The sequence below is a fragment of the Petaurus breviceps genome, unplaced genomic scaffold (assembly GCF_028583685.1).
Source record: "Petaurus breviceps papuanus isolate PSGF00001 unplaced genomic scaffold, PetGlider_PUasm1.0 76, whole genome shotgun sequence".
Lineage (NCBI taxonomy): Eukaryota > Metazoa > Chordata > Mammalia > Diprotodontia > Petauridae > Petaurus > Petaurus breviceps.
In genome coordinates this window covers 58,807,184-58,833,758 of record NW_027186473.1, presented here as the reverse complement: position 1 = coordinate 58,833,758, position 26,575 = coordinate 58,807,184, and the positions used below count along the sequence as shown (strand labels likewise).

The 26,575-nt window shown below is 40.9% G+C and overlaps 1 protein-coding gene across 4 annotated transcripts in view; it reads right to left on the bottom strand.

Annotated features, from left to right (window-relative positions):
- The window catches only part of TMEM131L (transmembrane 131 like), a 170,046-nt gene extending 147,093 nt beyond the window's left edge, over positions 1 to 22,953 (bottom strand). For 2 of the 4 annotated variants that reach the window (XM_069105579.1, XM_069105580.1), the window contains exons 1-3: positions 22,666 to 22,953; positions 21,491 to 21,561; positions 13,093 to 13,136 (exon numbers count right to left, since the gene is read on the bottom strand). In XM_069105579.1, the coding sequence (XP_068961680.1) occupies positions 13,093 to 13,136; positions 21,491 to 21,561; positions 22,666 to 22,789 (239 nt within the window). In that variant the 5' untranslated portion in view covers positions 22,790 to 22,953. The remainder of the gene's footprint in view (positions 1 to 13,092; positions 13,137 to 21,490; positions 21,562 to 22,665) is intronic. The other 2 variants (XM_069105581.1, XM_069105582.1) reach the window with 1 other exon arrangement.
- Between the last annotated feature and the right edge of the window lie 3,622 nt (positions 22,954 to 26,575).

The window sequence follows — 26,575 nt, the reverse complement described above, 5'->3', positions numbered from 1 at the left end:
AGAGAGAGAGAGAGAGAGAGAGAGAGAGAGAGGTGTCATTCTGTGCCATGAGGCAGAAGGGAGTTAGCTAGGCGAGTCGATAGGGCCAATCACCTGGAGTCAAGAAAACCTAAGTTCAAATTCAGCCTCAGACACTAGCTGTTTGATTCTGGACAAGTTACTTAACTGCTGTCTGCCTCGGTTTCCTCATCTATACAATGGGTATAATGATAGCACCTCCCTCCTTTAGTTTGTAGGGTTTTTTAGTTTGTTTAGATTGTAAGGAGAAAAATGAGACATTTGTAAAGCTTAAAGCCCTACAGAAATGCTATCAAATATAAACCAGCCCATGTGTCTTCACTTGCTAAGAAAAGTTTCTAGCAGCTTTGCGTCAATCAATAGGCTGATTCCACCCAGGTTCATTTATTTTAATTTTCACTCAAACATTAAACTTTATTTTGGGGCTTTTTGCATTCATCTGTGAGCTTCTGCCACTCCCACTCCAAATAAACAAATACGGAGGGGTGGGTAAGGGTTGTTAAGGGGGAAGTACCATGATACAGATATTTAGAGGGATATTTTTAAAATAAAAATCTATAGGCTCAGCAGTACTATAGTAGGAGGAGAACTAGAAATTTGTCATCTTGAGACCTCAGTTCAAAACCTGACTCTGCTACTAATGATTTCTGCTGACTTTGGACTAATCACCTCTCCATGAAATTCAGTTTGGTCATTTGTAAAGTAAAGAGGTTTCAAGTTTAATATCATCTTTGATAAAACCCAGAAGCAATCCAGGGTTGTATGGGCTGTGGTAGACAGGTTACCTTTTGTTGTTCTGTAATCATTTAAGGCTCTGACTGACCAAGTTACCATTCTTTAATACTGAACTTCACAAAGGAAGGGGGGAAGGGGGAGTATAGAAAAAGTGAGGGACATAAACGTAAAAATGTCTTCAAACATAACCATTATAAAACTTCTAGAGTCCTCTAGTCGACAACCTTGTAAAATTGGGCAGAAAAAATATTATTCCCCTTTCACAGATCAGGAAACGGGAGTCTCTGAGAGATTAAGGATCTGACTCCAAGTCACAAGGCTAGTTTCAAAGGTGGAATCCAAACCCTAATCTCCACAATCTAAATGTAGTGAGGAAGTCACTATAATCATAAAGCTTCCTGAATATCAAAGATACAGAGCAAAGTAAGGATGAGGGGAACAATTTATAGGATGAACATAATGAGGAAAAATGGCATTCAAAGATTTCAGGACTCTATTCAATGTAGTGATCGATAATTGTGGCTTCAAAGGATCGATGTTAAAAAGTCTGAACTACCCGCTGCCCTTTTTGGCAGAGAAGTGATAGAGTACAGATGCAGCATCCATCACCCTGACCCAGCCAAGTACTGCTTTGTTTCCTTAACCATATACTCCAGTTACCAGGGCAAATGGGAGGCAGGGAGTGAGGGGCTAGGAGGGTTAGGGTTATTGGAAAGTGAAGGGGATATTTTTTTAAAACATCAATAAAACCTTCAAAAAATACATTTTGGTCAATTTGATGGAATAGAAGCAGAAAGGCAAAATAAATACTACTTATTACTACATAGAAAAAACTGAAACTCCAACCATGAAGGAAGGCAGGAACATGACTGGGTTCTCTTGAGTCCTACAATGTCCTTGTGTCCACAATCCATTCGACTTCCTTTGTACAAAAAGCTGTTTTAAGAAATTTGGTTATTCAGGTGCCATATCCTAAATTATAAAGAATCCAATTCCTTCAACTTAACACTCTAAGTAACTATAAAGCAAATTTCACAAGATTTTAGACCCTGGAGGATAAGATCTACTTTCTCATACTGAAACTAATGACATTTTGTAAAAATAATAAGTTTACAATTGTACTAAAAATGAATTTTTCATATTCTCACATAGGCTAAAGCTATTAAAATGGATACTGGTGTTATGAACACTCAGAATTAGGGTGGCAGTTCAAGATGAAGAAATAATTTTTTTTTAGATATTAACTCTTGGAAACTCTTGCAATTTAAATATCCTATATTGAAAAGAACAGTTCCTCCAGAATGAATGAGTTACACTGAATAAGTTCAGGTGTTTGTCAAGAGTGATGTAAATATAAAACATATAATTATGAGATTTAAAGTTGGACCCTAGAGAAAACTAGTCCTCATGTTAAGACCCATGGGACCCAAAGAGCTAAGTGAAGTAACCTGCACAGAGTCACTCAGCCTATGACAAAGTTGGGCATTGTAAGGTCTAACGTTCAAAGTTCTTTCTACTCCATGTCTCAGAGGCTGGTCACAGAATTCAACTATTTGCTTATCATCCAACTTGTTCCTAACTCTGGAGTAACTACAGGTTTCTCTAAGCTTTCTCTTATACCTATTTTACTCTCCTATACCAGTGAACAAAGTATATGCAGAAATATACAACCCATCCAACTTACAAGAGATTTATAGGATTAACACTGACTAGTTATCAGAAGATAAAGGTATTAAGTGAATCACTTTCCCCTTTGAAGCCAAAACAGAGAAAGGCATTCCATTAATTAACACTAAATCCCTTTGTACCCTGCCTAGGACAATTTTTTTGTCAACACCTCTGACTAGGAAGGAATAACTTACATGTGAGAAAAAAATGGAAGAGGAAAAGGTGGGGAAGCAGATAAGAGGACTCGCCTTGAAGCCAGAATGGTGTTGGGTTCCAGTCCTGACTCTTGACACATACTAGCTTATGTGTCTACAGGTGTCACTTAACCTCAAAGTAACCCAGGCAACAACAGTGTAGTGAATTATCCACATTCCTGAAACTCATTGATCTGGACCCAAAACGAATAAAACCAAACACCAACAAGGCCAGGTCATGCCTTGCTGTACAACAGGACTCTGAATTACACTAGCAATTTTTAACATATGAGGAATCCTGCATCCAAAAACATGGCATCCCCTTCAAAGTAATCTTCTTGAGAGGCTGCTGCTACTGTTCAAGACTTTCTGAGCATTTCTAAGGGGCAAATCTTTGTTCTTTACATATGGTTTGACTTTTGGCAACAGCTAAATATCAATGTGTAGCCAAGTCTATTAAATCTCAGTAGGCAATCAAAATGGGTAATACCAAATGGGTTCACAAACAAGGTGAGAAGTAATGAGATTCTTCCTCCAGGTACATAAGCTGGTTCTGGTGACATGTCTATAAAGTAAATTTTCCAAACTACTGTGGACAACTGCATCAACACTGAAGTAAGGACAGTTACTTCAAAGGATTGGCTAGCTATCCTTACCCACCTATCTACCCCTGTTTAAACATCAAATTTAATTTTCTTAAATTTTAAATTTAAACTTTTTTTAAATGTGGGTGAAAAGCCCTCAATGTAGCTCCTCTTCATTTGGTTCTATTTGGCAAATATTAGCACCCTGGAACCTCTCTGTGTCACAAACAACTCCCTCGGACTTTTCTTACAAAGTGGTGTAATGGAAAGAGTACTAGATTTGGAGTCCAGGTTCTGCCATTTACTGTGTGACTCCAGGCAAATCACTAAACCTCTCTGGGCTCCAGATCTGTGAAATGACAGGTGGGGAAGGAGGCACTGGAGACCAGAGAATGCTCAAAGTCTCTTCTCTAAATCTGATCTTATGACCCCTCTAAGTCATGGGCGGGCTGTCATCTCCAGCTGTGGAGGAAAGTCCAATATCTGGGGTGGCCAAGGCTGATAAAAATACAAGATCCTTCAATGTATTAGCAAGGCACAGAGCTAGATGTTAGGGATTCAAGTACAGATATGACCTCCTCTGAAGGATCTTACAACTCAATTCAATTCAACAAGCACCTACTGTGTGCCAGGCACTCTTTCCCTATTTATCCCTGTGTGCTAGGGCAGCTAGGTGGTCCAGTGGATAGATCACTGGATCTGGAGTCAGGAAGATTTTTCTTGAGTTCAAATCTCTGGCCTCAGACACTTACTAGCTGTGAGAGCAAGTAACACAACCTGCTTGCCTCAGTTTCCTCATCTGTAAAATGAACTAGTATCTTTGGCAAACCACTCCAGTATCTTCGCCAAGAAAACCCAAAATTTGGGTGACAAAGTATCTGAACAACAACAAACCTAGGGATAAAAAGAAAACAACTCTAGTTTATCAGGGGGCTTACAATTCTGCTGGGAGTTAGGGAAGGGTAGGGTTACACAAAAAAGCAAATATCACGTGTGCATGTGTGTCTTATCCATTAACACAACAAAGCAAAGGTAAAATACATACATAGTAAAGGGATAGGGACAATAGCAGAGGGAAAGAGGGGTGTGACTCTATATATCAGGGAACATCTCTATAGGTAGGACTTGAAGATGGAATCTGGGGTTCTAGTAAAAGTCAAGGGTAGGGGGAAGATGCAAGGAGTCAGTGTGCATGTGACAGGCACCATGGAGAGCCTGATAAGACAGAAGGGACAGTACAAAGTGCTCTAAGAAATTCCAGGAGAGATCACTTTCAGCTAGAGGGGTTCAAGGAAGGGACAGAATTAACTTTGAAAGAATAATTGTGAGGATGCCTAAGTTCTAGCAAGTTGTCAAAAATTCACTCATTACTTTAGAGTCACAGTCAGGATGTGACTGGAGACTCTGCTAACAGCCCCCTAATCATCTGGTGACAATTCACTTACAACTAGATTAACAAGCTCCCAGGAGAACCCATTAACCTAATATCAGCATTCATAGACAAGAGCCCTGCCTTGGGGAAATGATACTCTCCTTGAGAGCCTTTAAAACCCCAAGCTCTGCTGGGGAGGTTTGCATCATGGCTCAGCCATAGCTTTTGCTCCCAGAGACTGCTTGAGAGTGCTAATCAATACTGTTCCTAACACTCTGGGGATTTCCACCTATCTGACTTCCTCACATCCCCTAGGCCATGAAGAGATAATAAAAAAAAAAAAACCCACAGGGAGAGGTGGTGGAGTACTCAGTACTCAGGGCAACAAGAATACAGCTCTACCAAAATGTCAGGTCTTTCTTAAGTGTTGGGTTCTGAGCCACACATGCAATTAAGTCTGGAGCCCACAATTTTTCCTGCTTACTGCAAAACTTTGTATCTTTCCTGAAATAAATGATCTCTGCAGGTCCTTCAAAAGGCTACAGACACTCCTTTATGTCCTAGGCTACTGGCCATCTTTATCTGATAAATAATAGATTTAGAGGTGGAAGGGACCCCAGGAACCTCATCCAATCTTCCCTCATTTTATAGATAAGGGAATGAAGTGAAGTTATAAATTCTCCAAGGGACTCCAGATACAATGTTGGTCTTTCCACTCTATCCCATAGTGTTTCCCAAATCTAAAGTGACTCCACATAGAATTATAACTGAGTAAAACAGATACTTTTCTCTATTCATGGTTGACAGCAATAACAACAAATGATATTAATGATGTCTTATATTTAGATAGCATTTCACAGTTTAAGTATTTGAACTCACTTCTCATTATCTCCCTAGATCCTCAAAGGAACTCCATGAGATGGTCAGGGCAAGAATTATGATTGGTCCCATTTTACAGAAGAGGAAACTGAGGCTTAGAGACAGGAAGTCATTTGCACAAGGTAAAAAGAAAATGGTGGAGCTGATATTCAAACCCAAGTCTTCAGACTACACAGATGGGTGGCATTTCTATAACAACCCACTATTTCTCATCAAGATATTATATGGCATGACAATGTTAATATTTTAACACTTAATAATACTAAAAATCACCTTCCAAGCACCTGAACATTAAGATGAAAGGGAACAAAAATGACGTCTAAGGCTACTGGCATAGGCTCTCCCTTTTCCTAAACATGACTCAACATCCAAGAAAATGCTACAAAACATCAATAATGACCCCAGAAAAAAAATTACTCAGGGAACTGACATTTATGAACCAGAAATGGAGATTCACCCTCTAGAGACCTAGTTGAATCTGCTACTCAGTAAGTGACTCTGGCATAAGATCATCTTTTAAAACAGGATTTTTAAAATTGTAAATCCTAAAATAGGATCTAGAAGTAGAATTAAATGCATTTGCTTCAAGTATAGCTGAAAACATAAATGAAATAGTAACATATCAAGGTTAACTTTTTATTATGCATCTTGGTGTTATTTAAAGACCTATAGCTAATTTTCAAACTGAGAAAATAAAAAGCCAATGAATCATGAGCCCAAATCAGCCTGGGACAAGGAAGAATGTTTAACAAAACACTGAAAATGCAGCTAAGATCCCCAGAGCACTGATAAGAGAATTTTTTCAGGATACCAATGGTCATTCTTTTCAACCACAGTCACACTGTGACATGAGCAAACACAGTAAGAACTGATCGAACATTTCTGCCAGACCAGCAACAAGGAGAAAACAGGTTGCTAACAATGGAATATACACAGAAGGATTTTCAACTGCCTGTCAGGGAGACAAGGATAACATCTAATTTATGGGCTCTATTAAAGAAAGGCATATTTTATATCAGTACTCCTGAAGACAAAGAAAGCTATCTGACACAAAGAATAACAATTGTCTAGATAGTATTTTTCCACTGTATCCAGAGTGGAATATAATATTAGTCACTAGAATGCTATCCAAATTTGACTTGGAATTTGGAGATTTTGAAAAATATTTTGGGTTGGGTTTTTTAGGGTTCTTTCTTTTCAAAAATAGAAAATCTGATATAAATTCTCTGCTTAGTTGTCAATAAAAATGACATGTGAATTGGTCAATAAATAAATACACCAAGATTTTATTTCTGAACTAACATAAAGACTCATTCACAGGAAAAGCTTTAGTTTCTATCAGAAATGTTTTGGGCAGAGTTAAATCTAGGAATGTGGCACACCTTAGCCGCTGCATGAAATTCACCTTCAAATCAATTTTGGGACATTCAAAAAAAAAAATCAAGACATTCAAAAATTATTTAAGGCAAATTTAAGGAGGGGAATTGGTAGGAGTGTCATGAGGAAGGCATCAGGATGATAAAACCCAGGAGAAGAGAGAGCCATTCCCCCAGTCAATGTCAATGGGGTGGGAGGGGAAAAAAAGTCCCTAGAGACTTCCTAGGAGGTAAGCAGGGTTGGGCCAGGCTAGAGAGATCACACAGGGTGGGGCCAGCAGGAGAAAGGAAGCAAGAACAGCTGATCTACATCTGATATAGAATATAATTAAAATAGTAAATTATCTCTATTGGTATCAAAGTGCTATCAGCACTTTTCAAATCTCAGGCCCCTAGGGGCAAAGCCCCAGTTGCTCAACCTTAGTTACTACTCTAGGAGAGGTTCCTAAGAATATTTTCACCTGGGGCAAAAAAAAAAAAATGTTAAATGATGAAGTGGGAGTGGACTCGTCCACGGTTATATAGCCCCTAAGTGACAGAGCTAGAATGGGAACATGTGTTCTCTCCAATCCTTTTTTTACTAACACTGGTTCTGGGCAAGAGGTATAAATTGCTTTTATTTACAGACATGGAAAATGCCACAATGGCAGTAGAGTCCCACTCTTATTGCTCTAAATAAGTGAGAGTCCATTCACTTCCATGAGACTACTCTTAGGACCTTTCCAACACCAAAAAGAAAAACTTCACTGAAGATTTACTCTAAGATTTCTGGTCGTTTTCAAATATACTTGCTTATGTTGCCATTTCTGTATTCATTCATTCAAACATTTATTGAGCACTTAGAACAGGCTAGGGAGGAGACCAGATCCTCAAGGAATTTCCTACATGATTTTCTCTATTTTTCTGATTCATCACTAAAATGCCATCCAAATTTGACTTGGAATTTTCTAGATTTTGAAAACTCTTTTGGAGTTTTTTAGGGTTCCTTTTTTCCAGAAACAGAAAATCTGGTATAAATTCTCTGCTTAGTTGTCAATAAAAATGACATCTGAATTGGTCAATAAATAAATACACCAAGAAAAAAAGACCAAAATAAAGCAGAAGAAATTGGTCATTTCACCTCTCTTGGGAGTTGAGTGTCTTTTTGCAACATGCCTCTTTTATTTCAGTTGGACCAAGCACTGAAATTAATTGCCCATAGATCCTATTGGTAAAATAAAGTCAACTTTCTGAACACCTCTCATCAACACTAATCAATGTCTACAGCTTATTTATGACAATCTCCCTGAAAAATAAACTCTGAAATAAGAAAATGTCACAGTGTTATTATTTTGCCAATGCTCTAATTAATTTCACACATTACCAACATTCTAACAAAAAGTTTACACAAAGAATTTGGACACAATTCCCTACCAGCAAGAGTATCTACAAAAAAATTGAAGCTATTTCTCATTTGCTTTCATGACCACATCCCCCATTCCTGCCCAGCAAAGGAGTAGGTTAGTATCAACATTTGAAAATAACCAGAAGACATAAGTGCTAATGATGAGAAGACGAGAGAGAGGTTTTTTGGGAGGTTTCCAACTATAAACATACAACATATTCAAATAAACATTTATTAAGTGCCTACTATATGGAAGGGAAGGAGGAAGAAACAGAAAAAATGAGACAGAGAAAAATAGAGTAACACAGAGAGAGAAACAGAAACAGAGAGAGAGTCAGAGAGATTGTCCCTGCCTTCAATGAACTTAAATTTAGAACATGATGTCAATGTGGCTAAATAATTTCCTAGAGAGACTGGTTGGAGATGTTTCATTTAAATATTTAAGAGCTATGAGGATAAAAACAGAAGGTAAAACAGATAAAGGAATTAATCTTGACCATTTCACAGCAGTTAGGTAAGAGGACCAAAATGGTGTGTGTTCCCCAGGTCAACATACACACACACACACACACACACACACACACACACACACTGGAGCTCACGGATATGGTAGATAACAGAGGAAAATAACCTCATTTCTCACAGCTACACTCCCTACCTTCTAGAACAGTGTGGTTCTTGAATCTGGGGAGGGGTTGGCAGAAAAGTACACAGAAAAAGAGTCAACTCCAATATGGAAGACTCCAGAAGCTATTGCCAGTTAAACATAATTTTTCTTCTTCATTATCATCACTGGCTATTATTCTCTATACACATGATCATAGAAAGAGTCAGGTGGTTCCAAGGTTATAACTGGGACTTGATTCTGGACTGATCTTGGCAATCTTGAGTTTCCCAGGGGCTGCTCTAGTATCCACCTCAATCAAAAGAAAGAAGCAGGACCAGCTTTTCAGAGTGGCCTGTAAAGCCACGAGGCTATGGGTAGAGTCCTTTTCGTGGTGACATTGTCTTTAGCATCAGACTATATTAATACAATCCATTCTTTAAAGGCATTCCCTTTTCTCAGGAGTTCTAGAATGGTCAAGTCCCTTTCTCAAGACTTCAATACTTAAGTGTAAGAAGAAAAGAAGATTCTAGGAAAATAGAATCACAGTCGACTTTTAATCCATTGTCAATACCATCCATTCCCAAAACTAGCATCAGAATCCCCCAGAGAACAAAAGGCATGCTAAGGCAACAGAGAGTCTGGAAACTCTGGAAAGCCAGGCATTGTGAGATTATAAAATGAGCGCAAACTGCTTCATGAATAACCCTAAACAAATAAAAGGGAAAAAATACAACATGGATTTCATCACTGCTGAATAAAAAGGGAGACCAAATTGTTCCCTGGAAAGTGAAGGATCGACAGTGCCCAGTCCTTACGAGAGGCTGAACATCAATGTAAAACACTCTCACTCTACCATAGCTACAGAAATCACTTACAGAGAACTGGGAGATCGACAATGGAAACCAAGTACTGACAATACTAACACAGACCTATTCATATCATGACCTTACACTTTGGAGAAATTAAAAAAAACACATTTTGACAGAAGGGACCAAAAATATCAAAGACTTTTAGTGCTGGAAGGGGTTTAACAGTATATCATCTAGTTCCATTCACCCCCCAACACCAACATTTTAAATTCTTCAAATGAGGTAATATACGTGAAGCACTTTGTAAACCATAAAATGCTATCTAAATGCCTGCTAACTGGCAGTAGGATAACTTAAGCTTCTCTGGCTTGAATGGGAAATACCATGTGGGCACCTTAAATGCCAATTTAAGGTCCTGGTATCCGTCCAGTCTCAGGTCAAATTACTACCTTCCATGCACTCTGTACTGTACTCGAGAGTCAAGCTGGATGTCATTCTCTGCACCCAGAAAAGTGCTCAAACCTGTGTGCCTCCAATTGGTTTGTTCCCTAGGACTAGAGATGCTGGAATTCGTACCTACCCTTGAAAGCCCAACTCAAATACCACTTCCTCAATAAAATCTCCCTTGAAGCCCTTCCCCTCCCTGCCCCGGTTGGTAACAACTTCCCCAAATCTCCAACAACACAGGATTCGGTAACTCTTTGATGAATTTATAGAAACAACTCAGTGTAATGGATGAGAGCTAGCCTCAGAATCAAAAAGTCAGGAGTTCAAATCCTGCCTCTGACTTATATAGGCTGTGTGATTCTGGGCAAGTCACAACCTCTTAGTGCCCTGGGGAACTCTCCGACAAAGAGAAATAGCAAAGATGCTCATCCACATTGGGAGAGGGAAGTTCCCCACAGGGACAAAATCACAACTCCAGACTCTCTCCCGACAACTCCAAAAAATAAACCCATCATGTCATGTTTTATATTGTAATTTATCTGTGCTGGTTTCTTGACACCCTACCATACTGTAAACTCCTTGGAGACAAGAATCTTGGGTAAAAGAAAGCAAAAGCAAGGGGGAAAAAAGCCTGTGTAGATAACATCAAAATACCTCAATACTTTATACAATGCAGAGAAAACACCTGAATGCTAAACACTATATAAACAAAAGATAGACTGAATTTGTCCCTGTTTTCCATGTCCTATTATTAGACAGTAAAAGATTCTTGTATGAAAATAAATTGAGTAATCCCACTGTCAAACTGAGACAGCATAAAAATCAACCAACTAGGAGGAGAAGATACATTAATAATAACTAATGACAAAAGAGCAGTCACTGAAGCACAGTGATGAGAACCCTGGATTTGGATGCTACAAGGCACAGGTTCTAACCCGAACTCTGCTCCTTATGACCCTGTACAACCTCACCACACCATTGCCTTCATCTCTCACCTCAGCTTTCTCATTCTTAAAACTTAAAGGGTTAAACCAGGTGTGGATCCTATGAGAAATCCGAATGCAAACTGAAAGGTCAACCTCAAGGGTAGAATAGGCACCCAAGAACCAATTTTTATGTTACTATCATGGCAGTGGGGAACATAAATCCTACTGCAATTTCCAAGTACAGAAGAGGGGCCCCAGAGGCCACTGAGTTCAACCCATGGCTGACCAGAACCCCTCTACAACCCAACCAATCATTCAAACAAAAGATAGTCATTTGACATGTACTATGTGGCAAGCACCAGTGATAAAAAACCAAAAACAAAAATCCCTTGTAGCCAGGGGAAATAACAAGAATACATATAGGTGTAGACTAAAATAAAACAGATCCATCAACCCACTGGATTTTTATATTTCTAATTGTGAAAACCCTTCTTCCCTGACACCAAACCTAAATTTGTCTCTTTGGAGAGACAAAATTACACATAGAATAATTCCCAAACAGAAGCACAAGTTTTGGAAAACAGAAATTTAGAGATCTAAGGGAAACAAACATGTGACATAAATTAGATTATAATCACGCATTTTTTACTAAGTTTTGAAATCTCATGACACTGAAAAATTGTGCCTACACAAATGGGGGGCAGGGAGGAATGGTCAGTATTCTAAACATCTTAGATTGAATTCCAAGAGGAATGTTATATACACAGAAAATTCTGTAATTGGAACAGACATCCATCAAAATCACTGAATCAGACTCTGAGGAACTGTAAGAGCATCCCCCTCCAAGCCCCCAACCCCCACCACCATCCCTGGATTGCCACCTAAAGTACAGACCTTCCTCAACAACTTCCTTTACAAGAAATCAAGTGACCAGGAAGAACTTCCCTGCCTCCAGAAGCAGCTCATTCCCCTTCTGAATAACTATTAGGAAGCATGGCTCCCTGAAACTTTCACTCATTGGTCCCAATTCTGCTTATTGGGACTAAGAAGAACAAGCCACATGATAATTCTTAAATTTTTGAAAATGACAAACACATCCCTTACGACTTCTCTTTGTTAGAAAAATGCTGAAGCTCTAAGCTCAACTTCCCAGTAACATAAAATCCCATTTGACTTGAGGAAACTGAGCATTCAAAACATAATGATTATTTTAAGACTCTTCTTGTAAAATAGGAATAAAGACTGAATCTGTGATTTCCTCTGCAGGGGCAACTCCCAGGTGAGGGAATTATCTCTATCGCTGTAGATCTGTACTTTCTCTACAACTTATATGGGGTTTTTTGGTTACCTAGAACACAGAGATTAAGCAACTTTCAAGAGTCACACAGTTGGAGGGGCGGCCAGGTGGCTCAGTGAGTAAGAACACCTGCCCCAGAGTTGGGATAACCTGGGATCAAATCCGGGCTCAGATACTTAGCACCACACCCAGAAATAACTGGCTGTGTAACCTTGAGCAAGTTACTTAACCCTGATTGCTTTTAAAAAAAAATTTTTTTTAAGAGTCACACGGTTGGTATACAGCAAGATCAGAACCTGAAGCCAGGCCTTCTTGATCCCAAGGGTCCATTCACTATACCACATCAGGTCTCATCTTATTAAAAAAAAAAAAAGTGCATGAATATTATTGGTATTTGAGAGGGGACCATTTCCCTAAAAGAAAACTCAAGACATCTGGTCTTTACATCTAGTACCATACACAAAAACGTTTTTTCTAAGTGAAGTCCTTTTACCCTTAAACAAAGCCATTTTTACAAATACATATAAGCGACAGGTAAATAAAAAGCAGAATTCACTAGAGGAGGCATAAAAGATGACTGGGACCATTTATCACAGCTTTTCTACAGTCATTTAAAAAATACAGCATTAATTACTAGAGCAGACAGGTACAAGAAATGCAAAAAATCTAGCATTTTGTTTAAAGTATGCATTCAGATAACCACGTCTATTAATCAATTCTGTTCATATTTCAGAGAGCATCTACAATGGACAAGGCCACTTGCCAGTTAAGCAAAAAGAGGTTTTTTCCCTGTTACCTTTGTTCTTGGGAATGCTCCTCCAAGTCCTCCTCAGAATCAGCCTATTAAAAAAATAGAAGAAAATACATTTAAGGAGAAATTTCAAAAAGAAAACAGGAGTCCACGTACACGAGAAAGAATTCTTTAAATCCCAACTGGGCTGACGCACTTGTAGCAATGACTCACTGGCTTAAAGAATCCCACAAGCCACAATCCGTGACTTGCTCAAACACCATCCCCACCAAGAGGCCTCAATTTGTTCTACCTCTATCTCCTTGAGACTCGTTTTCCAACTTAGTGCCTGACAGTAAATAAAAACTCCAAACTGGAATAAAGACAGATTTTTTTTTTTACTATTGCACCAAAACTCCAAAAAATATATGCCCATTGTAATTTTAAATCACCAGTTATAAAAATATCTGTTGACGTTTGTAAACATAGACCAAACCACACTTGGAAATTCATCACTTAATTTTGACCTCAAATAACGTAATAGCAACATAAAAAGAAAAAAGGGCTTTAAACTGAAAATTACTCAATATAGTAAACTCACCACTGTCATCTTAAGTAGCAAGTGTGATGGCATCCAGGGTTTAGCAGCTTCTCCATGCCCACTTAAGCCAATCACAAGTTATTTCATCTTGACACTTTCTACTTTGACATACGAGACACCAAACCATCCTATTTCTCCTTCCACTTCTTAAACGACTGTATTATCGGTGGGATGCTACACTAACTCTTCTTTCAGCCTGCCCTGGAAACAGTGAGATTCATTCCTCAGAGATTCATTCCAAAGCATCTGTACTCACTGTTTCAACTACTATCTCCCTGCAGATGACTCCCTACTACTTCCTTACGGCCCAACGTTTCAGCCAAACTTCAGTACAAGAGTTCTAAATAACTAGAGGGCATTTCCATTGGGCTCTCCCATTATTATCTAAAAATTAACTTATATCCCAACCAATGCTCCCCACTCCAACATTTGTTCACTGTCAATGGCACCATCATATTCCAGGCTTAAACTCTGGAGCCATCTTACATTCCTCTTTCCTTCCTTCACTAAGGCCTCTCTACAATCTTAAAGTGTCTCTGATGTGTTTTTTCTCCATTCCTACTGTCACAGCCCATATCCAAGTTTTCTCCCTTAGACTTAAAATTGCTTCATGCACAGACAATTGAAATGGTTTCCTAATGTCTCTCTCTGTCTCTTCTGGCACCAATTCAACCTTTCACATCACTGACAAATTAACATCCCTAACTGACGGACTCAATAAGTATTTATTAAGTACTGAAAAAGGCAATTCAGTAAAATCCTGTTAACAGCACTTATATGCCCAGAATTTATCTATCATGAACAAATCACTCTATGTAGTACCTAGGAAATCCACTCCACACTCTTTAGTCTTGGAATTTAAGACCCTGAAAATCTACCCCCCACTAAACTTATCCAACCTTTCCAACTGCTTACCAACAGAAAGACTTTAGTCTATCAAGGTAGTGTCCTTTTATGTGTCCCCATTTGCCCTCCTCATACTCGACTCTTTCCATCCAGATCCCAGGCCCTGGTGATTAATGCCCTCCCAAAATTATACCCTCAATCTTCTGATTACAATACCTTATCCATAAGCCCTTCCTTACTTGGCTGCTCTTGGCCCTCAATGGGTTTATTCTCCCAATCCCTATAGTGTTTACTACACAATTTAATATTTGATCATATATGATTTGAATCATTCTTAGTTGAGGCAAAATGGCATAGGAGATAAAGGGCTGGCCCAGAAATGAAGAAGATCTGAGTTCAAGTCCTACTCTGATACATGTGGTTTCTAGAAGTAGCAGTGATAATAGCAACATTTATATGGTGCTTTAAAGTCTCAAAGTTTGTGAAGTGTTTTACATATATTATCTCATTTAATCCTGTCAGCAACCCTTAACAATCCTCATAAAAATACCATAAGGTGGATGCTATAATCTTCATTTCACAAATGACAAAACTGGGAAAGACTGGGAAGGTGAAGCAGCTTCCTAAGGAAAGCATACCCAGGACTCCAACCCTGCTTTTCATCATTAGAACATGCCACCCTGGCACCATGCAAAAATACACAGATTACTAACACTCGTTCAGGGCAAACCTCTGGATAGAATGACAGAGACATCACTGTATATAACATCCTAGAGCAGTCAACAATACTGCAACAATTTAAAAAAAAACAATTTGGACACTCCCTTGGAGTTTACTGAATTCTCTCCTACCACCAGACTGCAGAATTTCTTTTTCCCACGTGGGAAATTAAAGCTATATAGTAAAGCCTCTTACAGAGCACTAATAAACCAAGAAAGGGAAAATGGTTTTCCTTAAAACAGAGACCAATAATGATATATGAAATGATGTATATTGGGGGGGGGGAAGAAAATGTAGAGATTCAACATATTCTTTTTTTTTTAATTACTACCAAATTAAATACCTACTGTTCTTTGGTTTAGAAGGAAAAATAAAGCAAGATCCACGAGGATTTCTACTACTTCAAGGCCAAAAGTCTCCTCTGTGTATTTATAAAAGTTATTCTCTATATGATGGGCCACTCTCAGCCCAGAATAAATGGTCCTTCCTCCCTATCATAAAACTACTCTCACACCAGGGCAATTCATGAGTGAGATTTCCATGAGTGGTCTTTGTGTTAACAGAATGAATGAACCAAAGAGAGGTACTTTATTCTTGTTTGTAACACATACCCCCTTTTCAAAGTAGGACTAAATAACACAACAAGAAAAGTATACAGAAAATTTGAGGACAGCCACTAAACTGCCATCTTTAGAATGGATCTGCAAATATCCAAGATGGAAAAAGCCCTGAAGTACAATGAAGTAACTGAAAAGGGTAGTTTTACCCCTACTGAGGCTTAAGGAAAAATAATGTTTGAGTGTCTTTATCACCAACAAACATTTCTAACCTCCCATCCTATATGGGGAACCATCCCAAAGGCTACAGAGAGTGATGAGACACAGCTCTCATTCTAAAGGGGAAAATTGTCTCATTAGGAAAACAAGACAAAGATAAACTGCAATACTTAGCAGGTAGCACCTAATAATTACTAAATAAATGGTACCAATGGAGGTTATATGGGGGGAGCTTGAAGGGAAGAGTGATCACCAAGGACTGGGATACCAGATGAAGACTCCACAGCTGAAGTAGGTTGTACAAAGAGAAGCATTTCACTGAGACTATTGGAAAGGCAAGACATGGGGAACCATATAAGTAAATGTGAGGAGAAACAGGACCTGTGCTGGGAACAGTGAGTAGAGCAGATTAGCCGGGGAGAGGGTAACTGTGTTAAAAAAAAAAAAACAAAACAGGAAATGATTTGTGAGGTGGTGACAAGCCTACCGGGGGCAGCTAGATGGTACAGTGGATAGGTTGCTGGACCTGGAGTCAGAAAGACCTGAGCTGAGTTCTAATCCAGCCTCAGAAAGTTACTAGCTTTGTGATCCTGGGCAAGTCATTTAACCCTCTTTGCCTTAATTTCCTCATCTGTCAAATGAGCTGGAGAAAGAAATGGTAAACTACTCCAGCATCTTTGCCATGGAAGACCTGAAAAGAAATCACTAAGAGTCAGACATGACTGAAAATGATTAAACAATTTTCATGAGTTTCTTAAGCCCATGATGCCTAGGCTAAGGGAGTCCTTCTTTACCAATTTTGTGTGACCAGTGCGTAATAATCATTAACACTTCATGAGTTAACATTTCCTGAATTGATTGCAATTATTCTAAGGCCATCACCAAAGAATAAAGTGGGTTCAAATCAACACCAGAACAGGAATGGCTTCACCCCTTATTACAAGAATAACAGCAAAACAATAATAGTTGGTACTTTAAGGTTTACAAAGTGTTTTATGAATATTACCTTGTTTTAATTTCTTTTTTTTAGAGGGCAATTGGGTTTAAATGATTTGCCCAAGGTCACAGGGCTAGTTTTTGTGTTAAGTGTCTGAGGCCAGATTTGAACTCAGGTCCTCCTGACTCTAGGGCCAGTGCTCTATTCACTGCACCACCTAGCCACCCCTGTTTTAATTTCTTAATGACCCTAGGAAGTAGATGCCAATATTATCCCCCAAAGCAAAGAGAAGTTAAGTGACTTGCATAGGGTCACAAAGCTAGTAAGTGTCTTGACATTACATCTGAACTCAGGTCCTCCTAATTCAACGTCCTTTATATGAAGCACTTCCCTCAAAACTGCAAAGATTTATGCATTACAGTTCTTAAAGAAATTTCATGGGGCGGCTAAGCGGTGCAGTGAATAGAGCACTGGCCCTGGAGTCGGGAGGACCTGAGTTCAAATTCAGCCTCAGACAACACTTGGGCAAGTCACTTAACTCCAATTGACCTGCCTTCCCCCCTCCAAAAAAAGAAAAAGAAATTTCACAAGCATTATGCCTACATGAGGGGAAAGATTCTAACATATCCAAAAGAGAAATTATGGAGCTTAGAGTTGAAAAGGACCTCAAATGATCTTCTAATCTAAGCCCCTTAGAGATTTGAAAACGAAGTCTCAACGAGGTTAGATCCCAAAGGTGATTATTAGTCTTAGTCCAATGTTCTTTTCCAGACATTCTTCTGCCACCTCTTTCTTCTAATCTCAGAGTCAAGTCAAAAAGCATTTACTAAGTATCTCCCACATGCCAGACACGTAGCTAAGAGGTAGCCATATAAAGAAAGTTAAAAGGCAATTCCTGTTCTAAAAAGGTCAGGCTAATGGGAGGCAACTGAACAACATGCAAACAGCTATGTACAAACAAGACATAAACAGCATAAAACTGGAGCTATCTCCTTGACTCATCCCTACAGGAAGTAGTCTATACTCCTACCTGCCAAAATACTTGACATAACAATAAAAAGGTACTAGACATACCATGAATTGAATCCTAAAATGTCTAAGGTGATGCAGTGGATGGTGGGCTGGGCCTGGAATCAGGAAGACCAGAGTTCAAATCCAGCCTCAGACACTTACTGTGTAACCTTGGACGAGTCACTTTACTCCGTCTGCCTCAGTTTTCTCAACTATAAAATTATCTAGAGAAGGAAATAAGAAACCACTCCAATACCTTTGCCAAGAAAACCCCAAATGTGGTCACAATGAGTCCGATACAGCTGAAACAACAACGTCTAATACATAGAATGGTGCTTAAATTATCCATACTGATTTAGCAACTTTGTCAGAAAGGGAAAGTACCTCCCTGCCACCCAGGTAAAAGATCAGGTTTAAATCAGTAGCCTGTACATTTAACTGATAGTTTTAGTGATCCATCATCAGATGAATCTGTAACCTAATCAGTGAAGGTAGCCCTCCACCAATGGAGACTTCATCACCAAGATTCTCCAGAGAGAATCTGCCCTCCAATGCTCAGTACCCTCTTTCCTTCAGTACCTCTTTGTTCCCCTGAGCTCTCCATCTGTCATCAGACTCTCTAGTAGGATCATAAAGAATAGCAGGCATCTTTACCAGGTTTGGTAAGTTCTACATACATTATTTCATCTGATATTCACAACTGGGTGAAATGGGAAATACAAGTATTACCATCTTCATTTTACCAATAAGAAAATGAAGACCTTACAGGGCAATGAGAGGTAGGTAGTACAGGCTACTGGAGAAAGCCCAGGACTCAAAACAAGGAGACCTGAGGTTGTCCTGGGTCCTGACATTTACTAGATCGATTCTCTTAACCTCTCCACACCTCCCTTTCCTTATCTGAAAGACAGCAGTGAGAATAGTTTTTCTATGTATTTTACAGGGTTATTGTAAGAAAAGTTGCTTTTTAATGTTTAAAACCCTATAAAAATTTTTTTAGGGAAAGGGCAATGGATTTAGAACCAGAAGTCCCAAGTTTGAATCCAACCTATTGTACTAACCCTGAGCAAATTCCTTAACCTCATCCAGCCTCTGTTTCAAAAAGACTTGAACTTTAAGGTCCTTCCTTTCAGACTATGTCTGACAACAAGTAGCTCAAGGAAACATGGTTAAGCAGGAATAGAGGCAGGAAATGTTCTTTCTAATGCATCCTTAGAATGTGAATATTTAAGGGACAAGGGCTGGGGGAGAGGAAGGTGAAATAAACCCAACCCCAAACATGCAGAAAAATAAAGCCAGTGTATATAATAAGCATCAGCAAATATTTGCAGGCACTGCCTTTCCTTTTGAGTTAAATGTCATCTCTTCTGATGCTCCCAATTTACTCTTAAGCTGCTGTCACTGCTGTGGTTCAAAATCCACTTTACAAATTCTTCTTACTCCCCAGCTCCACCATATAAAAAAAAATCAGTCATTAAAGACCAGTGGAAGTAAACTTACCAGTTCCAATGAACTGATACCCAGAAGTGATTTTTTTTCTTAATTTCTTCCAGACCCAATTGACAGAATTTCTAAAATCAATGTCTGCCATTTAAAAAATATTCTGAAAAGATTGACTTTAAAGTGACAAACTTTCCTTTCTGAAATCATCTCCGCCATAGACCATTTTTTTTCTAGGTACATGAAAGCTAAAACACCACATGTACAAACATGGAAGTGAAGGTACCACACTTGAGTGACTGTTACGAATACCATTCATTTCACTTTCATTACAAAAAAAAACTATACAGAACTTTTAGACCTTAACGGTTGGGGTTTTTTAAGTGTTACTGTAGAAATATGTTCTAGCTAAGAACTGCTTTTAATCAATTACAATGCTCAAAACTGAATATGAATACTATTTAATGAAACCAAAAATTAAGAACTGGGGCCAATCATATACCTGCCAGTAAAATGATTTCTTTAAAACCACAAAGTCTGACATTTCCTCCTCAGAGACTAGTGATTTAATCATCAAACCCTAACACATATGACAGGAGAGAATCTGTAATTTAACTTCTTTCTGGGTCTGGTTTGGCCTCTACCACTAACCAGTGAAAGGCAGAAGCTAGCCTCTTACCCTTTTTACATGGGGCAGCTTCCCAAAGGAATGGTCCTCTTCACTAGAGGCCAGCAGTCTTGAGTGTCTAGAAAAACTTTCCCTGAAATCACCTCTTAGCCCTAATGGTAGCAAGTACATATTTGTACTGGCAAAGATGAACGTCTTGGCCTCTTGCATACTTGACAAGAACTCTTCACAGATCGTACATTTCAAGATGTATTTTCTTCCATGTAAAATTATCTTCTCAATTTCCTACTGTTTAAAAACAGTAATGAGGAAAGAATACACCAGAACAGAATACAGTCCTTCAAACAGGATGAGAAGAAACAACTTTTATCTTTAAAAGGACACCCCAAGCTGATTACAAACTTGGACACACAAGTAAAGAGTATGCTTAAAATCACAGACTGAAAGCTATAGGAACTGAAAGCATCTCTAGTCCAATCCCCTCATTTTACAGATGAGCACGTAAAACCCAAAAAGGATATGCTTTCCTAACAGAGTTCAAAAAAACCTACTAACCAAGTACTTTTTCTAGTCACGGAATTTTTCACATTAAATCAATCATCGAAGTTCTGCAATCATGTATCTGCAATGGTAGCAATCCCTGTGATTTGTGACAGATTCACATAAAACGTTACAACAATTATTTTCTCCCTTGTATACATTATTATATCATCATATAGGAAAAAAAAAAACCTGAAATTCAAGTTCTTAAGTGGGTGTATTCTAAAATGTACCGGAGAAGTCTGGAAAGAATCCAAAGGGCATTAGCATATTTTAAAAATAAATATCTTTAACCTAAAGCTGCTTGATTCTAATGGAAACTACCGCTTATTAATATTTATATACCATAGCATTCAACATTTTCCAAGTATGTGGCATTTCAAGAGTCCTAATTCATCCACTCCCATCCTGTGGGTCATTTATCCACACAGCACTCCTCATTTTGCACTTGGTCCAACTGGGGTCTACCACTAACCAAAGAGGCAGAAGCTAGTCTCTTTTTAAATGGGGCAGCATCTCAAAAGAATGGTCTTCTTCACTAGAGGCCGCTAGTGTTTGTATGGACCCCCTTAACAAAACCAAGATCCTACACTCACAGCAATTGTTTAAATCACCCTTTTCTCTTCACCATTAACACCACCTAATTGAGCTCCTGGCTGGCTGGCTGGCTGTGGCCCTGGCAAGGTGGCCCCTACACCCCACCCCTTCTCCTGAACTTGAGGCCAACATGACTCACAGGTCCCATCACATGGAGGGGGAGGGGGCTGGGAAAGGCCACACTGTTGCCAGGTGTTCTGGCCTGGCTACACCATCTATTTGCTTTGCAAATTGACATGGGTGCTGCATAGGCTGCCAAGGGGTGGCTACCCAGGTCTCTCCTCCCCCCACACACACCCCCACACACCCCTCTGGCCACAGACAAAAAACATACATACACATACACAAAAAAACCGTCTCTGTCTCACCTGAGTGGGCAGCAGGAGTTCCCCTTCTTCTGCCTGCCACAGCTCCACCACATTGGGCAGGGGCTCAATGACTAGAGGAACACCCCACCCAAAAAAAAAAAAAAAAAACATGAATTTTAAAATTTGGAAAAAAAAAACCTAATCTATTAGGTTACACTATCTTCTCTTAACCCATACATTACTCTATAGTTTTTCTTTAATTTTTAAAAAGAAAAACCATTGGAGAGGGAAAGAAGTGAAACAAAGTTCAAAAGCCAGTCCGCACATTGATAAATTTCAGTCAAATTAGGCCACTTGTTCAGGACAGAAAAGGAATGGTCAGGTTTCTGGACATTACCAGTTTGGGAGGGAGGTGGGGAGAGGTTGGGAAAGGGGAATGATGGACCAAATGGAAGGGGCTTTTATGGCTCTCTTTTTTATTTTTTGGGGGGTGGGGTGCCGTATGGCTTTGATTCTAAAAAGCATTGCTATTCCTGAATCTGGGAAAGGGGAAAGGGGAATGGGGGTTGCCTTTCTTCATCATGGCATTTGCAAACTCCAAAGTAAAAGAGAGGGGCAACGGTAGCCCTGGACGGCTGGAACAATGGAACAAAATCAGGAAGTGGGGGGCTAAGGAAAGAAGACAGAATAGGACAGAAAGAAAAGAAAGGAGAGAGGAGGACAAGAGAGAGGGGGGAAGAAGAGAATAGAGGAAAGGAGAGGGCAGAAGGAGAGAGGACTGGAGAGGAGAGCGGAGCAGAGAAGAGGCCAGCACAGCGGAGCAGAGGGAGAGGGCAGCAGCCCAGGAGAGGCCAGGGCAGCGGACAGGGCAGTGGAGTGGGCGCCGGCAGTGCAGGGCAGGGCCAGGCTGGCCCCTGCTCCGTCTGCTCCTGCGGGCTGGGATCCATTAGCACTTACACAAAGCGGAGGCTGCGCTTGCCCCGCTCCAGGCACGCACGCGGGGCGCCCCGCATGCACAAAGCCGGGGAGGTTGGTGGGAAGGGGGCAGAAGAGGGAACCCAGCCGGGCCCGCCCCCCTAACCCCCTTGCAGTTAGTGGCTCTCTCTCGCACTCCCCCCACCCCCTAACTTCCCTTCCTCTCTTTCTCTTCCCTTCTTTCGGAGGGGGGATGCGGTGGTCCATGGATATTCTGGGCTGTGGATAGCAGTAACCTCCCCACCCCCGCCCGGGCTGACCTTGTCCCTGAGCCCCTCCCGGGCGGCAGCAGGGCCACAGGAGCTGGAAGAGGCCCAACAGGAGGTTTGCGGCCGTGGCGGCGCGGCAGTAGGCTCCGGGCTGCGGGCAGGGGAGCCGGGCCATGCTGCTGCTGCTGCCGGTGCTGGTGCTGCTGCTGGTGCCGCCGCCGCTGCTGCGGGTGCTCCACTCCGGGCTATGCTGCGGGCGAGCGCCGCCGCTGCTGCCTCTGCTGCTGCCGCGGCCGCTGCAGCTGCCTCCGCCGCCGCCGCCGCCACCTCCTCCCTCGGCCTCCTCCTCCTCCTCCCTCCGCCGCTGCTCCGCCCCGACCCGTAGTCCGCCCCGCCCCCGCCCCGTCCCCTCCCCTCCCGCCCCGCCCCCGCGGCCTTCAGCGCGCGCCCGCCCCGCCGCCGCCCGGGCCTCCCCTAGCCTCCGCCGGGGCTCCTGCGCTGTGCGCGCGTGTGTGCGACACAGATAGGGAGGGGTGATGGAACGCGGGGGATGGGGGCGGGGGGCGCTGACAATGAGGAGGCCGCCTCTCCGCAGGGCCCCGCCCGAACTCCCTGGCGAGCACATGGCCCCGAGCGGGCTCTCCTTCCCACCACTTCCATTGCTCCTCCTGCATCCTCCCCAGAGCTCTCCCGGGGACCAGTCTGGGGGCCCCGGCAGGAGGGGGGTGAAAAAGGGCGTGGATGCCAGCCCCCTACGCTCCCCCTCCCCCCGTGGCGAGGAGGTTGGAGGACTTTTTTTCCCTACTTAATTCTGGATAAGGGAAATAGATGGGGGGAGGGGAAGGCGAAGAATCACACACACCCCTAGAATGGGTTACAGGCTTAGAACAAGATTGGAAATAATGTGCTAGTTGTCAGAGGAAACAGGAGTGCAGCCTCGTGGCCCCTGCCAGTTAAGCAGTGAGGATATCCGGTGTCTGGAAGGTCTGTAATTGAGGAGGAGAGGGCTCTCCAAAGACCCAGGAGGCTGACCTCAGCTCAACAGGGTGGCCGCGAACCCCTGGGCTTTTCGTGGCCGTGGTCCAAAGCAGAACAGGTGCTCCCCCGCTTCCCAAAGCCTTTGTAAGCCTGCCAGCCGTGTAGGCGAGTCTCTTTCAAAAACTTGGAACTGCGGAAAAATCTCCCTCTTCTGGAAGAGACAGCAAAAGAACCGTGTTAGTTATCCTTCCACTGTTTGCATCAGTCGGTATCCAAGGCTGGGGTGGTTTAAAAAAAAAAAAAAAACAGGCCCCCTCTCTTCTAATGTCTCCTAAGAGAGATATTTCCAGTCCTTTTTTTTGGTCCCCCCCCCCCCACCCCCCAGTCTGAGATCTTAGGAATCCACTAAATTGGAACATTCTGCCTTGTCTGTATCATGAATGTAGGTTTACTGGGCAGTTTCTTTGTATGCACAAGAGAAACATTGGAAATCTCTTTTAAAAAGTCACTAAAGTGCTTCCAGAGTTGCTAGTAACAAATAGAGAGACTGTAGGGACTGATCGATAATAAGGAAAATAACTGCACACCTGTTGAGATTACACTGATCCTGGATTTAATTGCACGTGGAGTCTAACAGTCTAGACAATAGAAATGCCTCGGTCACATATCGAGGACAGAAAGGCCAAATGAATTATGAATCTTCCCAGCCCAGACTGCAGAATTAAGTATTCAGACTCACACCACTTCCCAGTAATAACTCTTGCCAAGGTCAAATAATCGGTCATACGAATATCATTGTTGTACATCAAAAGAATCAAGTGTTTCCCCTGAAAGGAATGTTTAAAGGTCCTGGGCTCTTAGGTGAAGGAAAGGGGTACAGAGAAGGTTTAATGACATGCTTTGGCCATATAGAGCTGGTTAGTGACAGCTGGGCATAGAACCCAGCTCTCTTTCACTACCAGGGTTGATACAAAGTTCATGGGCCATCTCATGAAGGAAAGTATGCTCTTCATAAATTTGTGACCCCCCCCCAAAAAAAAATAAACTTTGTACTCCTGTTCTAGCTTGATATAATAGTCCTCCCTTCTCTTCCTTTTATTTCCTACTTCCTTTGAATATAACCTTTCTTCTTCTGGCAACATTGTCCCAATTCCTTCTCAGGTTTCTCCCCCTTTTTATGAGCTATAGCAGCATAACATAACATATAGAGGAGCCAGTAGGTGTTAGAGGACAATCTGAGCTCAAAATCTGAAGGCCCAGGGAGGATAATTAATTTGCCCAAACTAAGCAAGGAACAGAAGCAAAATTTGAACAAAAGACTTTTGTCTCTAAAGTCACTGGTTTCTCACCCTCCCCAATTCTGTACACCAGGTCTCTCCCCTCTTCCATTTCCCCAGGCTTTTATTGTCCCACCAAACTCTGAGGGTGTCCCACACTGATAATGCAACACCTACAGCTGGTACCAAGGTGAATTCCTAATGAGAAAAGTACCTACAAAGCCCATAAGGCAAATAGTATAGTTTTACATTTAAAATTTGTTTATAAAGTGGAAGATCAAATCAATGACCCATAGTGACTGATACTACTTAAGTAAATCACCAAACACTTATCAGCCTTACAAATTGTTTAGGGGAGGAAAAGTTGCAGCCCTGCAAAAAAAAAAAAAATGTTTTACTTGTTCAGCCTTTTCCAACCTGTGTCAGAACTGAGAAAAGCTTTTATAAGACAAGAGGATCATTAGGTTGAAGAAATACAACAGTGACACTATAGATCATATCTCCCATTTTAATTGAATTTTGTGTTCCCAGGCTGGTTTTTGTTTTGTTTTTAAAGGCTCAGCTTATTTTTCTTGTTGAGGGCTTATGGTTCCATGGTAATTTCCTGTGACACAGAGGGTAATGTCATGTTCTTCTGTTGCTCTCCAGATAGCCACCTGTGCATGTCTGCAATGCCACAACTTGGGATAGGTACACAGCAATTACACAGCTGTCTTCTCAGATAAATTTGATCTGTCTGCTCAGCACTAGCTACTCCTCTGGAATTATTACATATCCTGACTCATTCTAAGGAGGACAGTGTTGTTCCAAGGGCCAGCATATATATCCAATCCAACCCCTCGTTTAAATTTTATCGATACCTTTTGCTTTTCTACCATTTTTGTTGTTTTCAGTCGTGTCTGTTTGTGATCCAAAGATACTAGAGTGGTTTGCCAGCTCATTTTACAGATGAGGAACTGAAGCAATAGGGTTAGGTGATTTGCCCAGGTTCACAAAGTTAGTAAGTGTCTGAGGCTAGATTTCAACTCGTGAAGATGAATATTCCTGATTCCAAGCCCAGTGCTCTATCCACTGTGACTTTTATACCATAGTTGTTGTTGTTTTCATTATATTCTATTTCTTCTACCTTTGAAACTTCCCTTGGGGGAAAAAATAAGCAAACTCAGATAGAAATGAAGCAACCTTTCTAACAGTATATATACCCCTATTCTATATCCAAAGTACCCCAAGCTTTCTTTTGAGAAGAAAGAATGTATTTAATCTTTGGTTCTCAAAAACTTAACACATTTAGAGATGCACTGCCCTTCGTGGTTTTTTGTTTACATCGATGTCATTGTGTATATTGTTCTTGATCTCCTAGTTTTATTCTAAGACTAGTCAGTGGGTATTCCACCAGGCCAAGAGTCAGGAAGACCTGAGTTCAAATCCAACCCCAGACATTTACTCTGTGACCCTGGGCAAGTCCCTTAATCCTGTTTGTTTTAGTTTCCTCCTCTGTGAAATAATCTGGAGAGGGAAATGGAAAACGATTACAGTATCTTTGCCAAGAAAACCTGAAATGGGGACATGAAGAATTGGACACAATTGGAAAAAGACTAAAGAACAACAGTATTCTCATCCAAGTGATTCTCTTCTCTCACCATCCTGTTCCTTCTCCTATATTTTCAAGGCTTCTTAGTTATAAACAGTGTATTTGCTGCCCTCTA